The sequence below is a fragment of the Neopelma chrysocephalum genome, unplaced genomic scaffold (assembly GCF_003984885.1).
Source record: "Neopelma chrysocephalum unplaced genomic scaffold, ASM398488v2 Primary Assembly neopelma1_65c, whole genome shotgun sequence".
NCBI classification, from domain to species: Eukaryota; Metazoa; Chordata; class Aves; order Passeriformes; family Pipridae; genus Neopelma; species Neopelma chrysocephalum.
The window spans coordinates 642,599-660,866 of NW_020897724.1; the positions used below are offsets into that span (position 1 = coordinate 642,599).

At 43.4% G+C, this 18,268-nt stretch overlaps 2 protein-coding genes across 10 annotated transcripts in view; one reads left to right on the plus strand and one right to left on the minus strand.

The window, feature by feature from the left end:
• The window catches only part of LOC113968075 (multidrug resistance-associated protein 6-like), a 23,296-nt gene extending 13,217 nt beyond the window's left edge, over positions 1-10,079 (plus strand). For 2 of the 4 annotated variants that reach the window (XM_027684301.1, XM_027684302.1), the window contains exons 19-30: positions 292-355; positions 856-976; positions 1,687-1,894; positions 2,835-3,145; positions 3,888-4,087; positions 4,728-4,854; positions 5,461-5,562; positions 6,288-6,434; positions 6,972-7,130; positions 7,363-7,529; positions 7,990-8,184; positions 8,732-10,079. In XM_027684301.1, coding sequence (XP_027540102.1) covers positions 292-355; positions 856-976; positions 1,687-1,894; positions 2,835-3,145; positions 3,888-4,087; positions 4,728-4,854; positions 5,461-5,562; positions 6,288-6,434; positions 6,972-7,130; positions 7,363-7,529; positions 7,990-8,184; positions 8,732-8,840 — 1,910 coding nt within the window. In that variant the 3' untranslated portion in view covers positions 8,841-10,079. Of the gene's footprint in view, positions 1-291; positions 356-855; positions 977-1,686; positions 1,895-2,834; positions 3,146-3,887; positions 4,088-4,727; positions 4,855-5,460; positions 5,563-6,287; positions 6,435-6,971; positions 7,131-7,334; positions 7,530-7,989; positions 8,185-8,731 lie in introns of those variants that run through there. The other 2 variants (XM_027684304.1, XM_027684305.1) reach the window with 2 other exon arrangements.
• Positions 10,080-12,069: 1,990 nt separating this feature from the next.
• The window catches only part of LOC113968074 (multidrug resistance-associated protein 1), a 48,477-nt gene continuing 42,278 nt past the window's right edge, over positions 12,070-18,268 (minus strand). For all 6 annotated transcript variants that reach the window (XM_027684300.1, XM_027684298.1, XM_027684296.1 and 3 more), the window contains 5 exons: positions 17,757-17,903; positions 16,404-16,562; positions 14,990-15,156; positions 14,213-14,407; positions 12,070-13,569 (listed from right to left, as the gene is read on the minus strand). In XM_027684300.1, coding sequence (XP_027540101.1) covers positions 13,461-13,569; positions 14,213-14,407; positions 14,990-15,156; positions 16,404-16,562; positions 17,757-17,903 — 777 coding nt within the window. In that variant the 3' untranslated portion in view covers positions 12,070-13,460. The remainder of the gene's footprint in view (positions 13,570-14,212; positions 14,408-14,989; positions 15,157-16,403; positions 16,563-17,756; positions 17,904-18,268) is intronic.

The window sequence follows — 18,268 nt, forward strand, 5'->3', positions numbered from 1 at the left end:
TGGAATCATTCTTCCTAGGTCTATGGAATCATTCTTCCTAGGTCTATCAGTCAGTTGTTTCCTTAATATCACATTTGTTTTATTATGGAAATATGCCTGTCACATTAGCTGACTCATTACCTCAGAACTGGTCCTTGCATCCATCTGAGTAGACAACACTCATGCAGTAAACAGAAGTCTAACCTTGATATGTCTACCCTTCGAAATCTTTCCTCCATATTACCAAGCTTTCAAAGACTATGCAGGACAAGGATTCTAAAGCATTTAGAAAAAAATGTATTTCTTTCACAGCTACAGAAGGCACCAAAGGCACCATCACATCTAGAAATGGTCCATCTCAGGAGAAACTCTCTAGGTAAGCTTAAAGCAGTCTCAGACACTGAAGAACTTATTCCAAAAGCCCATACAAGCCTACATAGGGGCTCTTGCCGAGTATAATAAAGGTTTGGGGTTGATCTGTAAATTAATAACAAAAGCAAACAAGCAAAACTCAAAAATTGGTAAGAACTTGGTCTTCAGTGTGGAGGTCAACTAACACTTTCTCCATATTTCACAAGGAGCAGAACAGAGCTGACATACAAGGCATGTTGATACACTTGCTTGCTGTTCAGTTCCCAGTGGGGCTGTAAGGTCAAGGCTCATTCCAAACCAGCCACAGCAAGTGAATGCTTTAAGCCTTCGCTTGTTAATGGCTTGACAGAGCCCAGGCCCTGTGACAAACATGGACAATGATTGGGGTCACTCTGGAGGACCCCAAAAACTGCAGCCCTCAAAACAGGCATGAATATATGGGTGGATGGGTTAGGAGATCCAGCTTGGCTAAAAATTGAAAGGATTTTTGTTTTCTTAATGAAGTGGCAATTCAGTCAAATCATCTGCTGTGAGAAGGGAGACCATTCCTGTAAGTCAAGACTGTACCAGTGCTGCAGCCACCAAAGGAAGATTAACTAAGGGAGAGAAAACCCAGCATGGCAGGGTAAGCACAGCACCTTCCTGTAATGGCAAGGACATATCCCATGGGGTTATCACACTCATGGCAGGCTGGTCAGCTCCCTGCCTAAGCTAAGAAACACCTCAAAAGGCTGAGGCAAGGAGGGTACCGTGAAAGGAAAGAAGCAGACATGGTATTCCAGTTAGGAAGAGTCAGACATGGATAAGGGGTGTGTTCAGGGCACATTGTGGCAGTAGTAAAATGTGGAGAGGAAACAAATAGCTGAGGCTAGTGGTACTAAGAACAGATGAGACTAAGAAGACAGACACTCCAAAAGAGGCAGCTTTTCCTCTAGGGAAGCACAGCATTAGCCAGACTGGGATGTCCTCACCTCTCCTGATCAGCAGTTACTCATACAAGTCAGTGTGATACATGACAGTTCTCCCTCACTCAGAGAACACACTGCCCAACGTAAGGAAAGCCCACTCTGTGCATTCCAGAAGTAGCACAAGCCTATTGCAATAACATCCATCACTTGAAAAAAATCATTAACACCATGGATTTATTTAAGTATGGCTTCACTATTCATCCATGAGGAAAACAAAAAAAGGATTAACATGGTTGCTATGGCTGTGACATATAAGTGAGTAGATATACCATAATAAATCATTCCTTATTTCAGAGCTGCTTTTTCTTGCTAAGAAGCTTGATCCTCCCAACCTCTCCTGTCTTTCCCCAATTGTACCTCACTCTAGGTCAATACTGGGGTTTATGCAGCCTACCTGAGGGCAACAGGCTCAGCCCTGTGTGTGTTCATCCTCCTGTCCTTCGCCTGCCAGCAAGCTGTGTCGTTCTCTCGGGGTTACTGGCTCAGCATGTGGGCAGATGACCCTGTTCACAACGGGACACAACAGCACACGGAGCTGAGAGTTGGAGTCTTTGGTGCATTAGGAGTAGTTCAAGGTCTGTTTAAGTTGCTCACGTAATTCTTCTCTGTATTCCCATCTCCCTTCCCCATATCCAGGATATTTTCTCGGAATATAAACAAGTGCATACCCACGGGTTTTCAGCCTTCTGGGCTTTTGGCACCAACCCTAAAGGTTTGGCACGGGACCTAAAACTACAGGTTCTGACGCACAGAGAGGATTTCTAAGGGATCTGAACAATATTTTCAGTGTTACTGCCTGAAATTCTACTTCATGGTATGTTAGAGGTGTTCTGTGCCTTTCAGCAGACCATGATGAATAGTGTCTTCCTCTGTATTTCCTGCTAGAACTAAATGACCTGAGCCCCTAAAAAACATGCAGCAATGAAATAACTACAACATCCTTATTTTTCTGTCCTGCCCCCTTGTATCCAACATCATCTGCATACCTTTCTTCCTCTTATCTCTTCTCATTCCTGCAACATAAATTAATCATATCAAAGTGCAACTGGTTGCTCTTCTCCATGTTGAACTGAATCTTAGCTTAGGTTTTTTGCTTGTAAAGAGAGAGAGAAAAAGAGGAACTTGTGGAGTTCTACATTTCTTTATATCTTTCTTCTTAAAAATGGCCACAATTCCTTTGGTCGCTCTCTTTAAAAATAAGAAAAAATATCACTGAGAATTTTAAAGTAATTCCAGTCAAGCTCACTTTGTGAGGAATAAATAATTTGTGCTGCACATTTAAGTTGCTGAATCCATCAAGCTTGCTTAGAAGGTCTTTGGCTGCCCTACAACTACCCTACAGAAAGGGCAGCTTAAGCCAAGCCTCAGAGCTGCAGGTAATTCCTACTAAAGAGAAAATCAGCTCCTTTCACTGGTGCAGCGTTCACAGTGCTAAGTGGAGGTCATGATCTCGCAAAGGAGAGCTCCAAGGTGGATTGTTCAGACCTTGTAATAATAATTTCTTTTCTCTTACAGCCCTCAGCAGGTTTACCTCCACAGCAGCAGTGCTGCTGGGTGGCGTGTTAGCCTCTCACCAGCTTTTTCTGCAGCTGCTGAGCAATGTCACGAGATCCCCAATGGTCTTCTTTGAGCAAACACCCATTGGAAACTTGCTGAACCGCTTCTCCAGAGAAATGGATGCTATTGATTCTGTCATCCCTGACAAGCTGAAGTCCTTCCTGGGATTCTTGTTCAACTTACTGGAGATCTACCTTGTGATTATAGTGGCTACACCATGGGCAGCGATGGCCATAGTGCCCTTGACTGTTGTTTATGCTGCATTCCAGGTAGGAGCTCACAGAGGTACAGACAGGAGAGGCTGGAGCAGTATGCCCATGCCCCTGCAGAAATCCTCCCTCCATTTCTTAGGAGCAGAGACATGCAGAAACTAGTTTCATCATTTTAAATTGCATCTGAACAAGAGTAATGTCAGCGGCTCTTCCCACATCACCTCTGCCTTCCAAAGCTTTCCAGAGCCCTCACAAAGAGGCTTGTGCTTTTCTGATGTCAAATCCTACTTAGAGCCATATTCCTTGTCTCCATTAGTGTAAATTCAATCATATCAAGACCAAAAAACATTTTTCCTTTTCTCCAGAATTGCTACACTGCTTTTTAATATATCCATGTATGCCATGCAGCTCTCCCATTGGGCTCTGAAACCCCAAATGCTTTGCCAGCTAAGACTGAACATGAGGAAAGGGCAAGTAAGGGTGCAATTCCTCTGTTCTCCATCAAGCAAAGGGCTCATCTACAGGAGAAACTGAGTGTGAGATTAGAGGTTATTGAGTTCAGAGCACCCTGGCTCCTTTCCCCCAACCATCAGGTTATTCCTAATGAAGACAGGACATAACACAGGTAGAAATGCTACCTCACCTTTTAAGGGCATCTCCTACCTGCACATTAGGTTTTATAACACTAGGATAGAACGTACTATTGCACTTGCTGAGGCCTTCCCAAATTTTCTGTGAAGCACCTCCATGGAGACATAAACCTTCTAATGACTTCCCTTTCCATTTTCCCTTGTGCCAGCACTTCTACGTCATCACCTCCTGCCAGCTGAGGCGTATGGAGGCCGCCAGCAGGTCACCCATCTACTCCCACATTTCAGAAACTTTCCAAGGGAGCAGTGTGATCCGTGCTTACAAGGACCAGGAGAGGTTTATTTTGAAGAGCAACTTTCTAGTGGATGAGAATCAGCGAATATGCTTCCCTGGAGCTGTTGCTGACAGGTACAAATCTGTGAAGGAGCAGTGTTTCCTTGCATGGAAAGCGGAGTGGAGACAGTGCTCTTGGGGCTCGGGTGGAGGTTCACAGATGAGACAGTGGTGCAGTGTTTTAGGGGTAGAGTGGCCTCTGTCATCTCCTGCACTGCACCCTCACACAACCAACATGCTCCCAGCTCTGTTGTGTGGCCAGGCACAGACACACACATGCCAATGCTGCCAAAGGTATCACCTGGTGCCCAAAACGCAGGAAGCTGTAGCACGTGCCTGGTGAGGCACCCATGTGCACAAGGCCTATGGTACATCAGACCACAGAGCTATGAGCTACAGTCATGAAATGAGTGAGGAGTACCAGAAAGAGTGAGATATGTTAGACCAACTCATCCAAGAAACCATGTGCTGGCTGCTCTCATCCAACAGGCCTTGGGGAAAATCCTAGGAGAGACCATAAGCCAACCAGTTCAGACAGACTGTAGCCTTTCAGGAGCTCCAAGGTGGCTGGATAAGAGAACCAGGGTGTGACAAGAACTTTGTTGAGCAACCTGTACTCCCAGCAGTTCCACAAGTGTTCTATAAAGTAATCACACAATGCATTGAGAGAAAGGAAAAGGACCAGCAACAGCCCTCTACTCTCCTCCTCTTGCAGGTGGCTTGCTACAAACCTGGAGTTTCTAGGCAATGGCATTGTATTGTTTGCAGCACTATTTGCAGCAATGGGCAGAACACATCTTAGTCCAGGAACCGCTGGCTTCTCCATTTCATATGCTCTTCAGGTAACCCAGTGCTGAAATGCTTGACTTTTATCAGAAGAAAATGCATTTTGATTTCTAAGAAATCATGAACTATTTCTGTGCCTTTCTAGATGCCTTTTCCTACCAAATCCTGCTGTCATTGTTGAAACCCACATTATCTGGAGCACATGGCCCCTTAGGGAACAAACCTCATAAACACATGCACAAGGCATCTTCTTCCTCCTGCACCTGAACTCATATTTAAGTCACAGCAAGACATGAGCAGCTGAAGCAAGGTCTTCAGCATTTGTCTTACCTGCTTGTAGAGTAGTTACACAATAGCCTAAGAAACAGCTACACTATCTTTTAGCATCCAAGTCAGCAGCATTTTATTCTCTATAGACTTGCTTGAAGGGGCTATGAGAGAAGCTGGCTATGCTCTTTAACACAGCTTTACAAACTTTCACAAGGACCCATGGTTATTTTTTAAGCATTTTAAGGTTTTCTGATTTAATTTCTGATGTAATTAGATGATGAGTAGGTCTTTATAAATAAACACTAAAATAAATATAAATAAACTGGGTAACTCACAAGCACAGGTCAAGACTTATTTTATCTGCCCTAATGCTTTTTTTTTCATTTTGGTAGATAACTGGTGTTCTGAACTGGATGGTGCGCTCCTGGACAGAAATAGAGAACAACATTGTTTCTGTGGAGAGAGTGAGAGAATACTTGGGCACTCCCAAGGAGGTAGCTGGTCCACTATTGCCCTTACTAGCAGGGGTAGAACATCTCTGCAACTAAACGAGTAATTTTTCTGTTCCACATGAAAAAAACTCTAATTTTCCCCTTCTGAAAGCCAGTCATTTTTCCTTTAAAAAACTGCAGGATTTGGTTTTTATCCAACTCTAAGTTGTTTTATAACCTCTGATCATCATTATTTCCTTAAGACAGTTAAGCATTGGATTGCCATTAAAATAGCTTCACTTGGTAACACTCATGGAATGAGACATATTTCTGCCCATATTTGGAGTATTTATTGTGCGACTTCAGATGCAATCTCAGATATCTGATGGCTGCTAGATAGCCTTTTAGCCACTCAAAGTCTCCAGTGCAATAATTTTTGTTCTGTAATCATTAAAATTCCATCTCCGTATGCTGCCCTGAGAGACACTTTCACAGTCCTGTTTACAGAGGCATATAAATCTTTTTTTACTGAACCACTCATAAAGTCACAACTCTGACATGCAAACAAATGTTCATCCCCATTTTCAGTTGAGCCTCAGCATCTTCGCATAAAGTAAAAAGTCAACATCTGCAGTATGAAAGTTAGAGGCCTTTTTGCCTTTTGGAAGCAGCAAACAGACTGGGGGGACTTGGCACAGAGGTCTTCATAAACTTCTCATTCCAGTATGGCCACTTGATTGGTAATTTAAGTCAGCTTTATAGACTGCTGTTTGTTTTCATCTGTTTAGGCACCCTGGACTCTGAATGGCAAACCTGAAGGTCAAGTTTGGCTCACTGAAGGAAGGATTGAATTTAGAAACTATAGTCTGCGATACAGGCCAGATCTGGAGTTAGCACTGAAGCACGTCAGTCTAACCATCCATGGGCAAGAGAAGGTAAGAAAAGCCACTTTTATGACAAGTGTGAGCAGAGCTGGGCAGTGATCAGAGCTGGGTGGGTACTGCTCCTGCCCCACACCGAGCTACAGGAATTTGGAAGCTGAAAGCTGCAGTTAAGCCTGAGCCCATCTTTCACACTGCACACTACACAAAGGAGTGTTTCCAGGCTTGCTGCATACACCAGACATTCTTCTGAGTAAAATTTCATTTCATACCAGGTTAGCAGAGTTACAGCAAAGCAATTTCACTTTTAATTCTAGTGCCACATGAAGGCCCTGTTCTAACTGCTGCCTTGTAATTATGATTCCCATCAGAGGCTTTCATGATTCCTTTTCATACAAAACAATTCCAAATTATAAATTATTCCCTCTAAGAATGTATTGCTGGACTATGTGAACCTTGAACAGCCCTAAAAATCTGATACATGCAAAGCTGTCTCTCTTCAAAAGGCCAAGAGAAACTACATGACAGGTTTGTCCAGCTGTGGGAAAACAATCAACATCAAAACCAAAGGCTTTCCACTGCACTTTACAGATTGGCATAACTGGAAGAACAGGAGCTGGGAAATCTACTCTTGCTGTGGGATTGCTGCGATTGGTGGAGGCTGCAGAAGGAGTGATTCTAATTGATGGACGGGATATTGCTCAACTAGGTCTCCATGACCTAAGAACCAAGATAACTGTCATTCCCCAGGTATGAAATTAATTTCCAAAATCCTTGAGCAGTAAGTCTTGAACATTTAGGAAGGGTTTACAAAGGTTCTGTGAGAGGAGGGGCATTCTGAAATTTCAGAGTTGGAAATAACCTGTGCCATGCTTGTTTCCCATTCAATATAATATTAGTCACAGATTCCCCAGCAGGGAAGACCAGAGAGCTTGTTTTTATCATTCATTTCAGGAGTTGTTTGTACTGTCTCTGTGCTCAGGATCCAGTTTTGTTTTCTGGCTCTCTAAGAATGAATCTCGACCCACTAAACCAATACACTGATGCAGACATCTGGACAGCTTTGGAACTGACTCAGCTCAAGAACTTTGTTGCAGATTTGCCAGAGCAGTTGGAATATAAATGCACTGACCAAGGGGAAAACCTAAGGTACCTTATCTGCAGAAAGACAGTGGCAGAGCAGTGCTAGCCCCTGGGCTAGGAGAACAGCTAGTTGGATAAGGAGGCTAATTTCTTTTTTGATTTTTTTTTAATGCTGTCCAGGCAATTTGCATTATTGTCCTGTTTAGCAGCATGAAATCAAATCATAAGACACCAAGTGGAAGACCTTTGAGACTTGGTCACTGTGGTGGTTTGCATTTGTGCAGTACTTAAAACCCTGGAATCCTGTTCCAAGTGCAGATCTCCTGGGTGCCATAGTAATATCCTCCCTTTGTTTCCTTAGGCTGTTTCACGCTGTTACCTGCCTGCAGTGGCACCAGCCTCAATCACCCTTCCAGAGAAAGGGAACAATCACCTTTTCATTACTAATTTCAAATTAATCACGTATTCTGACCCCAGGGAAAAGTGACTACAGCTCTCAGTTTACCATCCCTCTTCTTACTTACAGCACTGGTCAGAAACAGCTGGTTTGTCTGGCCAGAGCACTCCTGCGGAAAACCAAAATCCTCATTCTAGATGAGGCCACAGCAGCAGTAGATTTAGAAACTGATCTTCAGATTCAGTCCACCCTGAGGACTCAGTTCAAAGACAGCACAGTGTTAACAATAGCTCACCGGATAAACACCGTCCTGGACTGTGACAGGTAAGATTTTCAGCCACATTCCTGAGGAGGAGGGAAGACACAGGCAGCCTGTGTAACTAAACACACCACACAGTGTTAGTGAACAGCAATTTCATTTCTGTCCTTTTCTTGCTTAACTCTCCAAGCTTTGCTTTAGAGATTGTAGGATCTCTCTTGAACCAGCTAAGCACCAATAGATTAATCAGAGATTATTGACTCCCACATGATACATTTCATGCTGTCATACCCCTTTTCCCCCCACTGACAGCGAAACCATGACTGCAGCTCTTTGCGTCATCCAGAAATTGTGAAACTAAAATACCCATTCACAAATCTTATTCCAGTCTCAGTTGCCAAAAAACCCTCCTCCCAAACTCAGTACTTGAATAGTCACTCATCAGAAACCTCTTTCTATCCCACTACTGTTTCCCAGCTGAAAAGCTGTTGGAAAGCTTGGTTGAATAACCAGCAAGTACTGATATTTATTTTAAAACTACATAGAAACAACTAAATTTATCACAGCTGCTGGTATATCCCCAAACTTACACTACTCTTCTAATGTTCACAGGATTTTAGTCTTGGAAAATGGTCGGATAGCTGAATTTGATACTCCAGAACACTTAATAGCTCAGAAGGGACTATTCTACAGACTGATGGAAGAATCAGGCCTTGCATGACTCACTTATGGAGTATCCCACACGACCACCGCTATCAGGAATAATTCATCTCATAATTGAGTTGTTATCTTGGTTTCTGTCTAAAATGCCTGACACTCATCCAAAGCTTGTTTAAGCCATAACCACAGTGAGTAGATGAAAAGGGATGACTTGAGATACACATTATTTCCATAAGAAACTTAGAAATTCCATTTTCATTGTTTCCACATACCAAAACCTCACTTAACTGTTGAAAATGAGCCAGTCAGGACTTAAATGTTTTTCTGGTATAAAAGCAAACAAGCCAAAAGAAAAAAGGCCACAGCATTTCCAGTTTATTCTATAAATGGAGCCCAAATATCTGCCATACTTAAAGATTACACAGATTACTTTTAAAAGCCAACAAGATTTTATGGACAGCGAGGGAGAATTTAACTGGTAGCAAGCAAACCTAACTGTCTGCAGTTTATCCAAGGCTCCAGGCAGAACAAATGTGGCATTTTGTCGATGTCTTTAGGACTGCTTACCTGGGCGCTGTTTTTACACAGATGTGGGCTCCAAGGCAGCAGCTGGAGCTTGTCATCCAAGGGAGGAGGGAGGGGGGAGAAGAAGTGGGATGCCTGTTGTGGCAGCTGAGGATCAGATCCATTCCATCTCCCTGTCAGCTGTGGAGGTGCCCTGAGCCATCATGCTGTGCAGAGGGTGACACTGCCTGCAGGAACAAAGCCAGTTTCCACATGGGTTCAAGGATGCAGGACAGGAACTTGGCTGGGAGTGGGGAACAGAGCATTGCTCCTTCTGCTGAAGGTTTGGAGCGGCCCTGCCAAATGCTGGAGGTCACAGCAGAGCATGACCAAGCGTTGACACCAACATTTCCAAATTGAATTTGGCCACCAGGAATTTACATGAGAAAAGTAGCAATAATTCACCTGTTGACCTGATGGTTCATTCCTGGTTTTCTTCTGGAGTGCAGGTTTTACCTCCTGCATGTGCCGCCCCGGGGCTGCAGAGCCTCTGGCACGGTCATCTTTCAGGTGCTACTTCAACAAACCAAATGGCAGCTGACAGGAAAACCTTCCTGGGCTTCCCACAGTGTCGAGGGGCTGCAGTCAGAGCTGCCCCCAAGTCTCTCCTCAGGAATCACAACACAACAATGTGACAGACATATATACACTGTGAGATACTGCTGTTTACTGTGACTTTTGTTACAGCACTTAATTTTCTAGAGAGCTGAAATAAAAATATAATCAAGTATTGAAACGGATCTCTTCAGTAAGCTAAAGTAAATATAGCACAAAAAGGGGTAATGGGGGAAACGATGGGAGAGTTCAGACTGCGAGAGTCGACCCAAAAAAACCCACCAGTTTCTTCTCCAACAGCTCTTCGGTGGCTTATGCACCCACATTAAGAGCAGTTAAGGGTTTCTGCTGAACAAGTGCCTAAGATAAGAAGTCCAGTGCCTCCTGCCATACTGGTGCTCAGGTACCAGGAAAGAGGAAATTTTTTGCTCTCTACTTTCTCCAAACTTTACTCAAGGGAAGAGACAAAACAATTCAAAAACCAGATACAAGTTAAGAGCTAAATGAAATTGTGTCATCTTCATCAAAAAGGAAACAAAACAAAGAAGAAAACCATGGAGCTAGGCTTCCACATGCTCTGTAGGAGGTGAGAACCTACCCACCTACAGAAGCACAGAACTACCAGCAATGAAGGTCCTCCTGGTGGGCAGATAATTCTCTCTTCACCAGGAGGGCAACTGGAGGACAGGAATCAGGATCATGAATCAGTGCAGCAACAGCACAAAGCACTGACAGGTACTTAGGGCACGTAGAAAAGAGTCTCTACTCGAGAGCTAGGGCAGAACAGTTTGTGCCAGCAAGTGTATAAATATATAAAACTGGGAGAACAATGATGTGTATTAACCACCATAGCACTGAAAGAGAACAAGACTGAAGCACACACGAGTAGCAGTCTGCTGACCCCTTGCTGCACTGTTTAGAAGGTTATACTGCAAAATACAGTATTTTAGACATACAGTTCCCCAAATGATCACAAAGAGCCCATGAATAGGACAGAGAACATTCAGTGACACTTCTCAGAGTACCCAGTTAAAGATCACAAATGCAGTTAAAGTCATTTCTACACAGACAACTCCACTGCAAACATGTTACATAATTCTGCAAGCTCTGTATTTCAAACAACCATGCCCCTCAGTGCAGTTCCATGGTTTTTAAAGGACTCACATGGATATGTTAAGGCTTCTAATCGGTGTGCAACAAAAAGCATTATTTCCTCCAATCTGAAATCAGTTTCCACCAAAGTAAACTCTAGCAACACAACTTCCTTTGAATTCCATCCCAAACCAGCAGAGCTCTTGTAGATTCCTCCTCTCAGGAACAAGGTACAATAATCCCACATGGCTGTTCAAAGGCATTTGAAATCCTGTCTGAATTTCTTCACTGGACATTCTCTGCAGCTCTGCCATGAGGAAGGAGTTGGTGATAACTGGTTTGCACAGGCAAGGAGAGAGCACAGGGAGCTCTGCTGTCTGGTCGTCCAGTGCCAGTGGCCCTCCAACATTTCCTTCATAGGGTTCTCCTACGATGGGGTGGAAGGGGAGGATCACAAAGTGTTCCTGGATGACTGTCCCCAAGCAGGAAAGGTGTCTCAGTGGTATTCATGGTTCCTCCTCAGTGTCTCCTCTGCAAGGAGAGTACAACACCACCAGCTACACACCTCACCCAACAGACCCATCTCTCTGAACTCTGTTCCTTACAAGACACTTGCTCCAATCATTCCACCCTTCTGTCCCTCACAGCCCTGCAGAAGAGCTCAGTGACTTGAAAAACTAAACCCCACTGCTCCTCCTTAAACTCCCAAATCACCCCATGCTTTATTCCATTTCCACACGGAAAATTAACACCAAGCTGCCCAGGACATATGACATTCACAGGCCATGGACACCAAGGGTGTGACAAAGGTTCAAAGCACCACTGACTCCTGCTCTGCTGATCCATCACTATTACCTGGTCTGCTCAGCAAACCATAAAATGATCCAGTCCACCACAGCACACAGGTATCTGCACTCATGGCTTCTTATCCACCATCCTAACAACCCCCAGACATCAGGTCAAAGCAGTCTGATTAGTCTAAGCAGGACCAAGAATTTCTATTTTCAAGGCAAAAACCTGAACTAACAAAGCTAACCCTTTATCAAATACAAACCAAAGAAATGACAAATCATGTTTTCTTTCAAACAATGTTTTTACTGCAAGTTCTTTGCAAATATTTGTATAGTCATTACAAAAAAATACCAAAGAAAATTTCAGTCTATTCAATTTCAGAGAGTCATAATTTACAAAAAAATAAATAGCTTTACTCTAAGGACAACAATTGTCTAGTATTAAGGTCAGCAATATCAATCACAGAAGTCCACATTCTCAGTGCTGAGTATTTGTGTCCATCTGACTTAGTTTGCCTTCTTCCAGCATTTTCCTTTAAAATAAGACTAATCAGAACATTAGAAAAGTAACTTTTCTCTTACCACAGAAAAATGAAAATACAACATGGATCTTGAAAACCAGACTCCATTGCTAATTGAATTGTTAGATCCCTCTGACACACAACTTTAAAAACAGTAATTTTTTTAAACAACTGTAACAGAACATTTTCCCACAAAATTTAAGAGTCAACAGCAGCAGCATGAAGGGCATGTTTCTTTGATATAAGGCTAATGGTCCTTGATGTGGCAGAATTAAAGCACAGAACTGCCAAAGCCAAGGGTTTTACAATCAACGTCACACCGAGCCTGCAACCTCTGCCCAGACAAATCCTCACCTCTCAGCCTTGTCCCCACAGGTGTCACCAGGATTGGGCACCCGAGTCAGAATTCCTGAGTGAACTGAGTGTAAGATACTGCACACTGCAACACACCAGCTGCTGCACCAATTTGGTTTTGGAGTGATTGTCATTCCAGACATGCTTAAATACTGCTATGAAGTTGACTGTGCTTTTTGACATCAGCACTACCGACATTATAGAGAACTTGCTGCTATACGCTGTAAACACATGAAACCTTTAGGACAATGCATAAAGCATTAACCATGTACAGTAAATGCCATAATGAGAACGTCTGGCACACATGTTATTTCACAAGAAAAAAAAAATCTTTGGACTATTGTACTATATGCCACAAAATGTTCCAGGTGCATCCCACAATAGATGGCTCATCAAATGAGGAATCCGCAAACAAGCAAATAATTAGCATTTGCAAAAATGTTTTAAACAAAAAAAGGGAGGGAACTTCAGAACATAAGAGCAGATGAGAAGTAAAAGCTTTTCTGAACTTCTCTGATGAATCACTCCACCTTATATTTTAGCATATAATGACAGGTTTCAGGCAAAAATTAGAAGTCTCTGCAGTGTTTTGCACAGTGGATGTGCTTCTCCTAAAGTTGGCTAAAATCAATACTAAGGAGAAATAAAAAAAGAAAAAATTGCATTTTTATGTTACTTCCATTGCCATGCTCTGGCCGACTTCACTATGTCTCAAGCTGAGCTGTATCGTTCACTCCAGCTCAGGGGAAGTTACAGTTCACCAAATGTATCACCTCCCTCTTCCCCACAGGAACTGAACAAGTGCTACACCAAGCCTGAATCTTTGGCCATGCTGTAGAAAATGCCTCTTTCCTGAAGGAGCTGTTCTGGGCTTCCACACTCAACCACTTCTCCTCTCTCCAGGACTAAAACTCTGTAAAACAAGCAAGGGCAGGGGGGGAAAGAAGAAAAAATGGTCAGAAGAAGATCCACGAAGCCAATGAACAGACACAGAAACTGTGTAGGGTATCCTACAGATAGACAGAAACTGACTGTTGGTGTCCATTATATGCAAGGGAAGACAGTCCTGACTGTATGAACAGACTGAGGTTCTCACTGTCCTTCCTGACCTCACTGCAGATGGTCTGTCTGCTCAGCCTTCAACCACACCTTAGCAAGGCAGCTGAGCATGAGGGAGACTGCTTGAACTATAACCAAAAGTGATGGATAGTGAAATGTCAAATAAATTTCAGAGGGCAAGATCTGCCCCTTTGACTCCTTATGGTGTCTGTGCCTAAATTAGGGCAAGACCCAGGAACAGACTCTTGCCCGTGCCTCCCTCCCCTTCCCAGTTTTTCTAGGCAGGAACAGCACAACAGCAGTGCCACGGAGGGATGAGAAGAGCTCCACAAGCCAAGCACAGGCACCATAAGCCAAAACACACACACCCCACCCATTAAAACAGGGATTGCAGCATCATTGTGGAGAGGTGGCTAAAAATGAACACAATGATTCCCATTTAAATAGAGCACAATGCAGGTCACACCTTCGTCAAGATAAAACCGGTGTAACTTTACCTCGTGTAGTCCATGATCGTGTTCAGACGATGTGCTATAGTTAATACAGTACATTCTTCAAATTGAGACTTTATCGTTGACTGTATAAGCTTATCTGTTTCAAGATCAACAGCAGCTGTGGCTTCATCCAGAACCAGGATTTTGGACTTCCTGAGCAGAGCTCGTGCCAGGCACACCAGCTGGCGCTGTCCCACACTACGCAGATGGGATGGGAGGGTGGGGAAAAAAAGTCAGAACAAGTTTGCAGTATTCATTTTGAAACCCAGCAATTCCTTGTTCTAAAGATAAGGTTGGTCTTACTACTTCCCTGCAGAATATATAACAGCATCTGAAACTGCATCCCCCCTCAAATCAAGTCCTGGCAATGTAGTAAGGGAATGCATTACAAGTGGTTTCAGCATAACTGCATCAGGCTGATTCAGTGAGTCAGTGCACTGTTGAGGACTGGACTTTAAATGGTTTCTACAGATTGAACATATATATCCCTCTTATGGTGCAAAAAGCAAGCAAACAACTTTCTTAGAAAAACTGCTGCTACTAAAATGCCTGGTCATGCATTAAGAATTGTCCAACTCCCTCCCCCAATTCTCCTGCGGGGCTGGGGGGAGCCTCACGCTGCATAGCTCTTGCTGGGTCTGACTATATCCTGTCCCAGGTGAGCTGAAAGGTTTCTGGAAATGGAAAGTCCAGTTGCAGATGGGAGGGTACACCCCACTCTCCCCCTCAGTTCTCATTGGGTCTTCAGGCAATTTTCACAGTCACAGTTCTTTGACATACCTGAGGTTCTCACCACCCTCAGCACACTCATGATTCAGTTTATCAGGAAGGGATGACACAAAATTTTTCAGGTGAGCCAATTCCAAAGATCTCCAAATGTCTTCATCAGAGTGTTGGTCAAAAGGATCAAGATTCATACGCAGAGAGCCAGAGAACAATATTGGATCCTGGTCACAGACAGAGGCAATTGACAGTGTACACAGACTATGGCAAGTGCTCCAAAAATATTTCTTAGATAATGAAAGGAAAACAACATGTACAGATGCAGCTGCAAGTAAGCTAATATACTGAATTTAGGAGTGAGGCCTCATTTTTTCCCAATAACAACAAGTTATCCTCCCTCACTCTTATTCCTTATATCTCTTTGGGGCCTGACCTCTGCCCTCTGCAGACAGATTCTGGCAGTCTAGACTTTTCCATTAGTCAGTAACTCATGAATTCAGAAAAAAACCCAACCAACCAAACAAAACCCCCACACAAAACAAAACCAAAAAAACCAACCAAACACCAAACAAACCCCAGCCAACTTTCTTTTTACTGGACTACTAAGTTAAAGAAGAGGCAATTCCCACTCAACCTTCTGTCAGCAGGGACTACTAGGTCAGCTTTCCACTTCTTAGGGAATTACACCATCTGGAAATATTTCAAAATTCCTGAGCTGCAGTATCAATAAAATGAATGAGGGGTTTTTTTCTTGGACAGGAAGAAATACTACTTTGGAAATACTTAAATACTTTTGACCCAGTAGTGTCAGACTGATGCAGAGTGATCAAAAGGAGAAAGCAAAGTCCCCCCCAGATTTCCAAAAGAAGTGGTGCAGAAAACCTTTTACAGTGAGCTTTCTTCTTTTTGCCAGCATGCTGCAATGGTAACTTATCATATTATATGGTCTTTGAACAGAACAGGCAATAAAGGCTACACAGTAAGAATAAAAAGACTTGAGACTAAGTACAGTATATAAACCCATATTTCCAAATGTTTTGGACTGTCAAACCCACAGTTGCTGGGCTAGGCTGGGATGGTTATGTGCAGGTTTCTGTGGGTACTGCACACCACACACTGGTCCCACTTCCCTCAGAGACCCTGGTCAGGTGTTTAGCTGGGACCATCCTCCCCACTCACGCTGAGCTGTCATTTCAGTGATTGGTGTGGGGTGCTGACAAAGCCCCCGAGTCCACAGCCCAAGGTTTTGCTTCCACACCAGAGCTCAGCCATAATCAAGTTCCTACTTGTTACCCAGCATAGGCACACTGAAACCAGTCTAGGAAAAAAGCTTGGTTTCAAGTCAAGAGCAAGCTGAAAGGACTCCATTTCACAGCAGAGATCAGAGGAGGAATAACTGTTTTCTCCCCAGTGCATCACAAGCAGCCCTGTTACACAAGGAGTTCTGGTAGTGGCAGGATTTTGCACCTACCTGAGGGATGATGGTGATCTTGAACCGCAGGTCATGGAGGCCTATCTTTGAAATATTAATTCCATCAATAATAATTTCTCCTTCAGCTGCTTCATTAATCCGAAACAAACCTAAAGTGAGTGAGGATTTTCCAGCTCCCGTTCTTCCAACTATTCCAATCTGTTGGGAAGAAATACAGGAACAACTTATTCTGGGAAAGGCATTACAGCCTTTCCAAGCCTTTCTACCCAACAGTGACCCATTTGCAGAAGGTTGTCGTATTTGTTGGGCTCTCCACACGCCAAAACAGCATAACAAACTGAGAATGATCAAAGGGGAAGAGAAATCACTGGATGTGAAAAAAACAAGAACAAAAAGCTGTCCCAAGGTTTGCAATCCAATCACAGAAGTTTTGAGTTTTTCTAGAAACGTAAAGCAAGTCAAGGTTTCCATAATCCTTTGTTTTGTTCACGCTTCATAGTTATAACTGCACACTTGACATTTATCTTGTTGGAATTTATAGCAAAATCATATCAAAAGCACTCAGTTTCACACTATGTTTTTCTTCCCAGCCAGATTGCAGTCTTGAGCAATTCTTTTCTTTTTTAAAAATATAAAAGATTGCTGCTCTGGTTGTCTGATATACCTCTTGCCATCTGCCCATTCCAACTACTCTTGAGGTACTATTCTGCCCGTATTTCTAGGTAGAAAGTGTGCACTGAGGAGAAGACAAATGCCTAGCTGGCTGCCACAAATAAGGAAGCTAGATAGTAGATCTGTCTTGCAGCTACCTTTTATGCTGCTGTGCAACATCACACTATTATCAGACATCACAGGAATCCACGTGGGACTGGGGTGAGAAATTTGTGAGCACACAGGTGAGGAAACAGTAGGAGAAACACACAGATCACCACCAGTTTGGCCAGATCCAGAGAGTCTGCTCTGAAGTCCTATTTTTCCCTGTAGAGTCTCACATCTTGCAACTTCTGCCTCACTAGATCAGGCTTCCCCCCACTGTAGCCTATTGTATTGAGATTATAATTAACTTAAACTCTCTACAACTTACTCCTCTCTGCTTACAGCAAACAAATTAGCAAAATTTTCTGGGAAGGGGAGGGAAGACAGCATAAACCTCACCTACCAATGAAACCAGGCCAAATGACACTTGGCAGCCCCACATAAGTGTATCTTTATCCACGATACAGGACACACCTTGCAAAGGCTGAGAGCCCATGACAGCTGAAGTTACAGCAAGGCTGATTCTACAGAAGCTTTTCTAGTCCTTAAGGACCCCAGACACATTACAGAATTGGTTTAGCCCTTTCTTTGGCTCATGCATGCAGATTTATAAGCTGTAACACACTCAGTCATTACCTTTTCACCCCCATTTATGGTAACATTTATGTTTTTCAGCACCAAATCCAAGTCTTCGCGGTAACGTAAACCATAACCTCGAAACTCAATCTTCCCTTCCTCGGGCCAGGTACTCGCTGGGGCGGTTTGTTCGATACTCCACTCAGCCTGAAAGAAGCACAGGAACACCTGATCAGCTCCTGCTTCAACCAAATGGGCTGAGAGGACTCAAAGAACGCAGTTAAGAAAAATCCTTCTTAGCGCGTAATTTGCAAAAGGAACTGTGATGGTGATGAGAAGACAGGGAAAGAGTTGCCTCAAGACAGATGAAATGGTCTGTGTAGACAAGGGCTTGGCTATCACAAAAGTCCCAGTTGCTGGATAAACTTTCCTGCTACAAATGGCAGAATCATGCAGGCAGCAGGCATTGAGAGAGCCTGCCTGTACAACCCCACCACGGCAAGGAAACCACTGGGGAAGCCACACGCACAGTTAGAAGCAGTTTAACTGAGACATAAGTACTAAATGATTAA